Genomic DNA, 12,772 nt, shown 5'->3' with positions numbered 1-12,772 from the left:
TGACAGCTTAGCTTCTGCTGCATGGGCCTGTGGATAAGTGTGTGAGTGTGGGTGTGTGTACAACCACTAGAGTGACTACAAACAGAAGGGTGTATAAACCAGAAATCTCAGACAGGTGGATGTTATGGTTTAGGTACCCACCCCTGGATACATGCCTAACCCTTGAGCCCTTGATAGGAGACAGTGGAAAAGCAGGCAACGGGAAGGGAAGAGGTGAAGTAGGTGAAACAGGACGGAGAAAAGAAGAAATCAGTTGGACGAGGGAGAGAGACTGAAGGAAACTGGAAGAAGACAGGAGCCTATATGGGAGAGGGGGCCACCAGTAATACTTGTTTATCCCTAACCCTTGGGATTTGCTCTGTGGGTTTTTCATGCCTCTGATTGAACATAAAGGATCAAATGCAGGGGTGGTTCCAGATTTGTGGAGCCTGAAGTTTATACAATTAAGAGGGTCCTCTTGAAGAAGGAAAAGAACATACAAAATTGTGACGACAAAATGAGGTACCAGGTTTTGGAAAGGCTCTGCAGCTGAAGCTCATGTAAACCCACCTCTCATCAAATGAGTTCTCATGTGTAAATGGCAACTCGCTGTGAAAAGGCTACAGAACTTAAATTATTATTTCTCCAGGGGTTTTCTCTGCACTTTGCTTCTTTTTAATTAAGAAAAAAATTTAAAGAAAAGACCCAGTTACTGGCAAGAGAGGGAATCCTGTCTGCATAAAGGGGTAGGAATCTATCTGCCTCCACTGTTTAATGAGTCCGCACCCCGATTTCCGATTTCCGCTACCACTGAGGCTGGGAAGGGACAGGAAGCAGCAGTTCCTGAAGTCACCATCCCTCCCACAGGGTCACTAGAGCCCTCGTGCCCTGAACTGGGGACCCCAGCGCAGTGCGAGCTTCCGAAGCACCAAAGCTGCCTCCCGCATCCATTCCCTGGCACTGCCAACCGGTCTCCCCATCAGCACACGTGCACCCTCCAAGGCCTCACCTCACACACCTGGGGAGCAGGAGGTGGCACGGGCCGAGCGCGACCTGCTTACCTGGGCAGCAGTGGTGGCCATGCTGCCTGGGAGCACGGACGTGATTCCATCCGTGCCCAGCACCACGGTGCTCTGGCTCATATTCACCCAGCCCACGGACGGGGTGTTGTTCCTCTCCAGGGTGCCCTTGCCCACACTCACGTTCACATCCCCTTCTGGGCCGCGCAGGGCCGGGATCTTGCAATGCGGCGCGTTGCCGGGCCCAGCGCCCCCAGGAGGGGCGGCCTGAGCGCTGTGAGTCTCGCTCAAGTCCCGCAGAGCCGCCGAGACCACCGGCGCCCGCGGGCCACTGAGTTTGCAAGCCCCCACTCCCGGCCGCTCAGCCTCACAGGCTCTCGCATCTGGGGACTGGAAAGTTTGGGCGCCGGTGGAAGCGGACCTGGGCACATGCGGCAGCGGAGCGGCGGCAGCCGCGGGAAGCTCCTGCTCTGGGCTTGTCCTGGGCGCACACCGGCCATCGTGGTGGCCTGGTGCCACCGCCACCTCCAGGCTGTTGGCTGGTTGTTTATTCATTTCCTTGGGAGCACCGCAGTCCTGCAAATACAACGTTAAGTTCGTGCAAAAACAAAACAAAACAAAACAAAAAACCCAAGGCAGCTTTTAAAAAAAATACCTGTGTCTACGTGTAGAGACGTTTAAGACTCAGGTTCAGACACAATATCTAGGGAACAAATTGAAATCTGGATTTCTTTTCCTTCTCCAAGAAAAACTGCAATCAGTATTTTTAAATTTGCCCGTTAAGTCAATAACCAGATGACATAAAGAAGCTAATATTCTCCTGCCCGATGGAGAAGAACTAAGAGGCAGAAAGGGGTTTTTGGAGGGGGTGGAGGGGAGGCTGGAAATAGCCCTACAGCCATGAGCGCCTCACTCTCCTTGGATTTCACATCACGGCTGTAGGGTGCCCATGTCCCCATCACCATAGTAGAAAGATTCTTTAATTTTCCGCCCCATTTCCTTTGTCATTCAACAATGCACATTGCCTCCCCCCCACCCCCATAAGCAATAGACAAGCTGCGGCCACAAAGCTGCGGCCCTGGCACTTGCAACCATTTCAGGCGAAATCGGTTGTGCGAATCCCAGGCCTCCAAAACCCATCTCCACCCGCCAGGTAGCAAAGGCAGGGGAAAGGATCGTGATCAAAACAACAATGACAGCCCAACAACAATAATAATCCAGACTTAAAACACAAGATAGTAACCAGATTTGTTATCAACCTACATTCACTTCCAGATTCCCAGATATGCAAACGGACGTGCAAAGTTTTTTGCCCCACCCCCAACCTAGAATAGCTATTCACAGGCGTCTGATACGCTTCATGCCCCTTCACTTGCTTGGGGGCCAAAACTCACGACTGCTTTTCATTTTCTTTCTCCCAACTGCGGTTCAAATGAAAATAACTGCCAGCAGTGGTTTTTCCCTCCGCTTTCTTCCCTCGTGTTCTCTTTCAGGGCTTCCTAAATATTAGTACCAATAATTACTATTATACTGTGAGAATAATCCCATTACTTTCACCTCAACTGCACTCCTCTCGTCGAACTTTCTTTCACAAATGCATAGAACAGAATTCCTTCATTTGTACCAATCTAAGTACCTCGCCTCCAGCAAGCATTCTTATTTCAATCGCCTCTAGGACCCAGAGCGACTCGCTTCAGTACCAGCGTCTGGTTTCAGCACCGAGGACAGTGCCTGGAATCCAGCGCGGGTAGGAGACGCAGCCAACCTCTCAGCTCCACAGCCTCGGAAACCTCTTTCCGACCTCAGGTGATGCTCACAAGTACAAATATCACAGCTGCGACAACTGTCCTCCCTCCCTCTTCCAAAATATATAGACATTTCAAAAAGAAGTATTCAAAACGAGTCTGCCCTTCCTCCCCCCCTCCCCGGCAGTCCCCTCTCCTCTTAAAAGAACAAAAGCAAACACTCACCATGTCTGACACGGGCAACAAACAGACTGAATGGGTGGAGGGTGAAACCAGCTATTTGACAAGACTGGGTTTGACTCCAGCAAGAGAGGCGCTTTCTATATCTCCTCGGGAAAGGCCAGGCTTGCGTCAGTGCAAAGCAAGGTGCCCTTCCTTTGACATTTTCTTGATAATACAAGTTTGATAAATCATTACCCCCTTGGATTCGAGTTTTAAAGGGACAACAACGAAGAGTATGCTGGCTAGTTGTCACTCAGGCAGGAGGGGGCTGCGTGTTCGGCGTGACTCATGTGGGTCTGATTACTAAACCGAAGCCAGCGGGAGGAGATGACAGAAGTTTGCCTCCCCCTAATTAAGGGAAACATGGGAGGGACACGTCCCACTGCACCCAAGGCGAGGCGCAGTCTCCAGCAGAGCGGATTGGGCTGCCGAGGTAGGTGCAGGGGAAGGAGTTAAAGCACTGTCGTATTTCAGCCTTTCTCTTCTACTAGATCCCGTAGCTGCCTCTCAAAATCTGCAGGCAGCAGATTCCACAATATTACTCCGAAAACGATCGAGGGTCTGCACGTAGCGCCACAGCTCTGCAATAGCTGGTGCACACGGGTCTTTTTATAGGGAGTAGCCACCTGTGCGTGTTCCCACTTGAGATTCTCACAGCCCTACCCTCCCAGACAACCAGTGTTAGAGGGATCCTGGGTTTTCGCTTAAAAATTGAGGTTGAGCATTTGTACTCTAATTTTATATCTCTTAACACAATTAGGAGAAATTCCTGAGTGAAATTATTGACTGTTTTCATTGTATTTGTTAAGCTCCTCTGAAAATAGTTTAGAGAAATAAAAAGGAAATTATCTCCAACACTGACCTGGTTCTTAGGTCACTTTCAAAGTCAGAGGAGACCCATTCTTTCTTTTTAGCCCTGTCAATAAAAAGCCTCCACAGCCAGGCCTGATTTGGAAGCTTGAGACCCTCCAAATCAGGATCGCCAGCAACCAGACGGCAGGGCTGGCCCTCCTGGAAGCCACACGAGGACATACTGCAGTACTGTGGTGAGGTTCGGGGGTGGGGGGCCATGGCAAGGATGGACTTTACTTCTGATACAAAGCAATGACTATAATCAAAAGAAAAACACCTTTACAAAGGTGTAATTTGGAGAATAGAAGGGCATTCGTCGGCAAACCGCTTCCCCTTCCTCCTTCTCGGTTGGGATAATCCCTGGCCTTGGGGATGGGGAGTTAGGGAAAGCACTTTGTTTCTTCCCTGCTGCCCGCAGCCCGGCCCACAGCCTCGGGGTCTGCGCCGTTGCACTCGGCTGGGCCGCCCCCACGCCCTGGGAGAATCACGCTGCGGGGCCGGAGGCGGAGGCTGCGGTGGCAGATTGCAGTGAGTGCCTGGGGCACTGCAGTGGCCCCTCGCGCTGCCGTCCGAGCTGCTCGCAAACGCTCGGGTGCCTCGGCTCACTGGCTCGCCCTCCTCGCCCCTCCGAGCGCAGACAGCTGGGCACCCACAGTCCGCACAATTATGGAAGGAGACGTTCCCTGAAGAGACCTTCCTCGAGAGTTGCCTTGCGGGTTTCAGGCTGCGTTTTATTGTAGTTTTGAGTTAACATTTACTAAGCTCTCAATATTGAACCACTGTGCGAGGGTTTTCCATGAATTATCCCATTTAGTCTTGACAACCTTTGAGAAACTCCTAGTTTTAAAGCTAGGGAAACTGAGGCTAAGAAAGTCTCCTTCGAACTTGGAAAAAGGTGTGGAGTGGTGCATCACACTCTCTGGAGGCCCACTCCGAGAGACCCCGGAAAGTCAGACCAGAGTGGGACCGTGGTAGGGTCCGGTTGGAAGAAGACCAGGAGAGCAAGCCCTTGCGGGGCGTGTGTTTACGCCTTGGTGGGCTCTAGGAAACACCCTGGAGTCTGGGAGCCACTGGGACAATCGAGGGGGTGCTGCCCGGTGCTTCTTCCCAAACAGACCCCAGTTTCCACTAAGCCAAACCAAGATGCAAGAACTGTAAGGGGCAGACCCGGCAGCCCCTGATTTCCCGCCACGAGGCACACCCCTAGATCCCAGGAGGCCTCCCTCCGCAGGCCCGGGGCCAACCTCCACTAGTGAGAGTCACGACTACGAGTCTCTAGCCAGTTTCCTCAGTTTGCATTTGAGCTGCCCCCGCAAAATGCTGCGTGCGAGTGGCGCGTCCACGCGGCGCACCGACGTCCCGGGGCACACTGACCTCCGAGGCTGGGGCGGGAGCGGGGAGAACGCCCCCAGCTGCGGCCCTGGTTACGAGTGAGGCCCGGCGTCTCTGCTCAGCCCCCAGGTCTGACGTTATGCCTGCGGACCCTCCCCAGCCAAGTGCGCACTTGGGTTCCTGCGTGGGTTCTGCCACGTGTCAAGCCCGTCAGAGGCGGTTGACGTGCAAGGAAGGCTGCGGGGGTGGGGTTGGGGGAGGGGCGTTTGCGTAGGTGCTGCTGTGGCTCCCTAACCACCACCCCCCATACACACACACACTTCCAGCCGCAAGATTCTAGAAAGGAGGGGCCGTGGGGAGAGTGGAGGGAGGGTCTAGAGCAGGAGGCCTAGAATGGTCGCTCTGCAGCCAACGCGGGGGCGGAGGGACAGACTCCAGCCCGGCAGCTGGGTAGGGGGCCAGGGCCGGAGAGAGCGTGCTGGGGCCGGAGGCCAGGGCAGCTCGTCGTGCGGGTGGTGGTGTGTCAGCGCTCAGACCGCGCCAAGGATGGAGCCGCAGTATTAAGGAAAAGAATGAGAATAAAAGGCGCAAGTCCTCGGGACACGAGCCTCCGCCCCGCCCCCAGGGCCGCCTGTTTGCAGTGATAATACGGCCCGCCGCCGAGGAGGCATAAATACGCATCCGTCACCGTGCAGCCATTCGGTCAGAATTAGCCAGTCACTGTGGCCTTAATTACTTTGTCAAAGATGAAAAATTGTAATTGATTTTACCCTCGATCATTCCCCCCCCTTTGCAGATAAGCAAATAAATAGCTATTTTTGAAAACCCGTATCCACCACGCAGTATGGGGCAGGCGGGGGCGGGGGCAGTCTACAGACAAACGAGCCGTCGGTCGCGGCCCTGGCACGGGGGGAAACTAGCGCGGGAAGGAGGACAGAAGAGGGCCTGGGGGGCAGCCTTGCGCATTCAAGATGCCGCCCTCATGCTCACTAGGGAGGGAGGGAGGAGGGAGAGGAAAAGGTGTTTCAGCAGCACCTGCTCTGGTGTTAGTCGGACCGACGCTTACCTCCTCTCCTCGGGGCAGCGAGCGAGAAAGAGCTGCGGGGCCAGAGTGACAGACAGACGAAATAACTTGCCTAAAGTCAGCGGGCAGAGCCAGGATTTGAGCCCAGGTCTGTGTTGAGTCTGGTCCACCTCGCACACCGGACATAAAGTGAGCGCCTGTGTCTAGGCTCAGGTGATTTTGATATGGGAGCCATAAATACCAAAATGTCTACAGCTGATGGGTGCAAGGGTTCAGTGTGGGTTTTGGGTGACATTGCCAAGATAGTCGAGATGCCACGCAGGATTTTTGTCCCACTTGCCTACTGCTGCCCAGTTCCACTGCAGTGTTGTCCTGCTGTGGAACTGGGCTCTGCAGACAGACTAAACCATCTCCTAGCTCTGTGACCTTGGGGGAAATTCTCCATCTGTAAAATAAGGATAATACTAACCTACCTCAAGGGTTGTTTGAGGATTAAATGAGAGTATGCATGTGAGGTGCCTGGCCTGAGGATGGCTGCCTGGCATGGGTCAATAGGCAATTATTATTCCGTCTGGAAGAATCATCTGTTTGAAGCCCCTCCGATTTAGCTATAAAACAGTTCTTTCTTCCTGGTGCAGAAGGTGTAATATGGGTAGACATGCACGGAATAGAAAGCTTTACAAAGTAGATAATCATTGTGCAGCATTTTCCCTCCTGATTCATATGTTTGGTCACGAAATAATCAAGTACTACCTTCGTTAAAAGAAAACTGGGAGCATCCTGAAAAAGTGCTGAAAACACATCCTCAAAAAGCTGCTATGAGTGTGTTTTGAGGCATTCTCTGTTTCGATGAAGATACACCTTAACATGAGCACCAGACACTTAGACCTGTGTAATCAGCTGCATTGTCCAGTTCTCATCTGGACTGTGGTGTCAGGCAGACACAACTAACTAATCAAGGCGAGCTTCCCTCACCATAGCATTCCAGTAGAGTCCATACCCAGAAATCAGTGGTTCAGATAAGGAACCAGTCTGTGTGCAAAATGTAGGTCCAAAATTCTGAGACTCAGACAGGCAGGTCGCTTGTTCCTGAGTCAGCAGTAGTGATGATTCTCAGTTCACTGCAGCAAAACACAGGGCAGTGGGCGCAGGCGCAGAAGCAGAGAAGTTTAGAACAAGCTGCAAAGGACAGTCAAGGTCACCCATCATCGCCCCACATGCCTGCTTGAAGGGTGAGAAAACAGAGATCCAGAGAGCAAAGCGAGTACTCAAGGTCATTTGCAGATTAAAAACAAAGTCTAGCAGCATCTCTTCTTTAAAAAGTAGAGCGAGTGACAAAGAGCTACACTCCCCTTTGATCCAGCAATCCCACTCTTAGGAATCTATTTCAAAGAAACCATAGTACAATGCAAGAATGTTTATTATGGTTTAGTTGATAAATGAAAGCCTAGGGAAAAAATACCCACATTAGATCAGTAGTAGATCCAAAGCATGGAATGATTTGCAGCTGTGAAAAAGAATGATTTAGAGCCACATAGTTGTCTTGGATAGATGTTCATGAGGTGTTGAGTAAGAAAAACCAGATGCATTGAAGTGTGTATAATACGATCCCATTGAGTGTGTGTGTGTGTGTCTGAGAGAGAGAGAGAGACAGAGAGACCGAGAGAGAGAGAGACCCAGCAAAATGTGGAAGCACACAGCACACACATGAAGTAACACCTAGCATTACAGGGTGGGCAGTGTGGACACTGATGTGGGTGGAGTGGAGACGGGAGGGAGGGGATGAGGTAAACAAATAAAAGACAAAAGAGGGACATGACTGTACTTTAAAAAATAGTTGTAATTGTCCAATTTGTAAATTTATGTAAAAATAGAGATTAAAAGAAAAAAATCGTCACTAGAACCTACTACTTTAATTAATGAGTATACTCACCAAATAGGGTAGTTTCATTAGGAAGTATTCAGCCTACATCTATTTTGCTGTCTTTCTCTACAGAGTAGAGCTCAGAAGAAAGAATTCAGTTAATTAAGGATCCAAGTTACCGATAACCCGCTGGCCCTCCTTTCCCAAGTCCTGATGGCTCCCAGCTCTGCTGGAGTGGAACCACGGCCTAATCAAGACCTTTAAAGGACAAAGTCTTGGTTATGTGATGATATTCTGCTCCTCCAGCACCCGTCCTTGTTACGAACATTAAAGTATAAAATAAACTAAAATTACACCAAACTGAAAATTTCTGATTTCTAATTTTTCAGTAATAACAACATCGATGCTTTTCTGGGCTACAACACATTCACTTCTTTCCTTTGCTTTTTTCCTCCCTTAATAGTCTTTGGGTAGCCCTGCTTTATTAGTCACATATGTTAGTTGTAACTATTTAGTAATCTTCCAGTTTAAGTCTTCTGTGTTTATCCATCTGCCCAAATTTCCCAAACCCCAAAATGGGGATACCAGTTCTTCAAAGAAAGGTCAGGTCTCAAATATATTCGTTATAGGGAATAAGAGATTTCTAATACATAGGGTTTAACAAAATTGATATTTTACATCTACAGGTTTCATAAAGAAGATTCTCTCTTTTTTTCTCTTAAATGTTCCTTTTTTTCCCCGGCTTTCTGTTGCTGTCCTGTTTAGTGAGGTTAAAAAAAACAAAATTGAGTTCAACGTCATGAAAACCTAGCAGGAAGTCTCACAAGTAGAGCGGAACAGATGTTGGGAAGCTTCACTGTATAAGTAGTTGATGGAGTTAAGTGCTATTGAGTCGAATCTGAACAAGGTTCAGAAGACACAACAATGAAGACCGTGGTCCAGGAAGTGTGACCTTGAAAATTCAAGACTCTTTACACCAGTAGGAACTGCCAGGAAGCACAGAGAAGTTTTAGGACGTGATGATTTTGTCATAGGGTGGTACCCTTGTAAATTGGGTCTAGAAGGCTATGGATTGGCACCAAATTTGGTACTGTTTGGCCCTAGTAATCAGCGGCATTCAATATAAGATGAGACCATATCAAACAATGGCCAGCCCAGCGTACCATCTTTGACAGACAACCCAGAGGTAATTAATGAAGATAGTAGTTGTCTCCTGGGATGTCACCATTAGAGCTTAGAAATTGGTCCATGAACTCTTTTAACATGATCTCTTAGGGTCTGCATTTCATTTCACAGTGTTTCTATTTTCAGTCTAAACATCGTCCTGGGTAGGGGTAACATGAAATAGTGAAAATGGGGCTTTACAATTAGACATGAGTCTAGAATTTGAATTCAAGTTCAGCCACTTACTAGCAATGTGTTTTTGGGCAGCTACTTAACCTCTGAGCCTTGCTTTTCCTTTTCAGTAAAATGGATTTCTGTGGTGATTAAATGAGATAAAATGTATGAAAGCTTCTAGCACTGTGTTTGGCACAGAGTAAGAGCACCTCCTTCCTTGAGATAATGGGTTTGAAAGTTACTATTCCCCTAGAATAGTAACAGTATTACTATTACTAAAAGTGTGACACTATTGCCCTAGAGATGTAACAAAATGACTGCTTTCTCTAGATATTAACGTTACTGGATTTGTTGGCCAAGTTGTATTCTCCTCATCTTTTTGGAGAGGGTATGAGCTTTGCCTGGTGTCTTTGTTTTTAGTTTCTTAAAAATCAGGCCCAGTCATGACTCTATGCCTTTGCGTCTACAGTATCCTTTGCCTAAAATGCTCTTTCCTCCAGAGTGAATGCCTAACTACACCTTTAAACTTATTGCTGGAAATGTATCACCTCTCAAAAGCTTTTTATGAACAGTTAATATCTCCATTCTCTGTGCTTCTCTAGCACCTGGAACATTATAATTACTTCCATACATGTCTTTTTTTTTTAACAGAAGCCAATAGCTACATGTGACTCCTTACACTTAAATGAATTAAAATTAAATGTTAAATTCCATTCTTCAGTCAGATTGAGTTCATTCTTAGTGCCCCACAGCTGCTTGCATTGGCCAATGCAGGGAATATTCCCATCAGAAAATTCTACTGGACAGTGCTGTTCTAAATTGTGAACACTTCAAAGGCAGAAGAACTTGATTTTTTAAAAAGTGTCTGTATTTCGACTTGGATTGACAAAGAGTAGGCACTTAGTATTTTTGAATGCGTGGCTTAAAAATCATAGAATAGCCTCTCGATTTCTTATGTATATCCTCATTGCCTTCTCTAAGCTATATTATTTACTATTTTTTTAAGTTTTCATTTCTTGTTTTGTTTTTTTTTCTGATTATAAAGATAATACATGTTCATTACAGAAAATTAGGAAAAACCCAAAGAAGAATATATATATATATTCCCACACCCCAAAATAACCATATGTCCTATTAACATTTTGATGTAGGCCTTCTAGATTTTCATGTGTATAGAAATATAGTTTTTGTTTTTACAAAATTGCGATCATGCTGTTCATAGTCTTTTGTAATCTGCTTTTTTTTCACTTATCTTGTTGATACAGCTCTGCCCCATTGTGGTGAAATCTACATTATCATTTTTAATTGCTGCACAGATTTTCATAGTATAAATACACCACAATTTAATGAACAATTATTTTACATTTGGATAGTTACCGATACTTATTATAAATAGTTCTGCTCTATCTGTCTATCTATCTATCTTTATCTTTGCTCACATCTCTAATTTAGATTCTTAGTGTAAGTTTCTAAATATGGAATTACTATTTAAAGGAATTGCACATTTTTGAGAATTGAGTCCATTTTATCTGGACCAGTTTTTTTGATGTCTGCCTCACGACAGACCTGGAGCCCTCTATGAAGATGTGTCCGCTCTCTGAGCAGAGGATTCAGTGCTCTGTGACTTGTTCCATTCCTTTTTCCAGAGATGCCCAGCCATCTGAGACTACTTCTGACTATACAAAAGCCATGAGAACAAAAAGCCATGATATGTTTCCATAAAGACTAAACCAGCTTTCTCTTTAGCATAAAGGAATTTTTTAAATGGAAAGAATATTACTTGGTAAATACAAATATTTATAATTGTCAGGGTGCACAATATCCAAATTTTACAACTATTAGGACCAAACAAATAACCCCATCTGTTTACACAGGATTTAATTAAACAGTTGTGAGAAATAATGTAAACATTGTCAAAATGTGAACGATTCCTCTGCAGTGGAAATGCCTGATTCAGGGCTCTCTCTGGTTTCTGCAGATTATATGGATGATGACATGTTTTTCCAAGTCATTAACTTGGGCACAGCTTTGGGGCCAAATGAGAAGCTACGTTCAAACCATTCTAAGAGTCTGGGTGATTGGTGGGGCTGACAAAGGAAAGACCCTCTGTCATTCACCACCATGGGAGCATTTGGGGAGTGTGATTGCCTGTGATTACTCATGGTTCAGTGATTCCATTGTTTCATGAAGGCCTGGTTTCACTGATATTAAGAGAAAAAGGTGGATTGTGCCCCCATCCAGGCTATTCAAGGTGACACTGTCCAAGACATTTCCAATGGGTTTTATTTCCTTTAGAACATTATCCTGTCATATTTGACATTAACATATTTTTTGCATTACATGATAGAAAAATATAAGCAAAGATAAGAAAATAAACGTCATGCCACCAGGACTCTTTCAATTACAAGGGACAGAAACCCAACTCAAAACTAGCTGAAGCTCAAGGTATCAAGTAACGGCTAGGTCAAGGTCAAAACAGAGCTAACCTCAAGGTGGGCTGGGTCCTGGGCTGCCCACGGCATCAGGATCCTCTTTCTAAGTCTTGGACCCTGTTGGTCCATTTGTTGCATGTTTTCAGTTTCTCATATTGTAGAAGCCATGCCACCCAGAGTTCTGGGTTCCTATGCTCAATTATCATCCAAGGGGAAAGAGCTACACCTCTACCTCAGTTTGGGAAGTTTAGGAAAAGAACTCCAATAGGCCAGACCCTGCGACAGGGCCTTCGATACGTGGGAGGAGGTCCCAGTTGAGGGAGCAAGGAAAGTGAGATAGGGACAGGAGAAGAGTCGATAAAGAGACTATCAGTGAGTGAGTTACCATGATGCACAATTGGAGGTCAGGCCCGCTGGGGTCCCGCAGAGGCAACACACGTGCAACACATGTCAGAATTCTCCCACCCGAGGACAGCGAAGGTAGGAGGCAATTGGTTTACAGATTCCCATCCAGATTGTCTGAAGATTGTTCCTGAGGGTGTTAATCCCCAGCTCTTATGGGGGCTGAGCAAGTTGCTATAGTGCTGGAAAAAGGTCTCTGGTAGAGAAACAGAGAGACATGGATGCCTGAGGTGGGAAGCTGTCAATGTGACAGAAGTTGTCCTACACAACTGTCAATAAACTCAGAGATGGGACAAAGCAATGCGGGCTGGGGCATTGACAGCAGCTGCTATGCTCAACTTCGTTTGTCCCCTACTCCATAGACCAACAACACGACACCTTGAGGAGTTCAGGCTGGGTCACGTGTTCATCTCTTAGGCATGGTGGGGCAGCAAGCTATGAATGGCAGCCCCACCAAAGCCACATGGAGAAGGGGAATTTCCCAAAGAAAGGGTGGGTAGTAAATTACAGTTATTAGAATAAGTATAGGAGGGATGATGAACAGATAATAGTAATAGTAATAA

General features: G+C 47.1%; 1 protein-coding gene across 6 annotated transcripts in view; it reads right to left on the bottom strand.

Moving 5' to 3' along the window:
- SLC6A5 (solute carrier family 6 member 5) overlaps positions 1 to 6,349 on the bottom strand; it is a 51,445-nt gene extending 45,096 nt beyond the window's left edge. The window contains exons 1-2 of one of the 6 annotated variants that reach the window (XM_074336135.1): positions 6,216 to 6,349; positions 1,041 to 1,574 (exon numbers count right to left, since the gene is read on the bottom strand). In XM_074336135.1, the coding sequence (XP_074192236.1) occupies positions 1,041 to 1,553 (513 nt within the window). In that variant the 5' untranslated portion in view covers positions 1,554 to 1,574; positions 6,216 to 6,349. The other 5 variants (XM_019742625.2, XM_019742624.2, XM_074336137.1 and 2 more) reach the window with 5 other exon arrangements.
- Positions 6,350 to 12,772: the final 6,423 nt, after the last annotated feature.

This window comes from Rhinolophus sinicus, linkage group LG06, assembly GCF_036562045.2.
Source record: "Rhinolophus sinicus isolate RSC01 linkage group LG06, ASM3656204v1, whole genome shotgun sequence".
Classification (NCBI taxonomy): Eukaryota; Metazoa; Chordata; class Mammalia; order Chiroptera; family Rhinolophidae; genus Rhinolophus; species Rhinolophus sinicus.
This window is presented reverse-complemented; position numbering and strand designations above follow the sequence as displayed.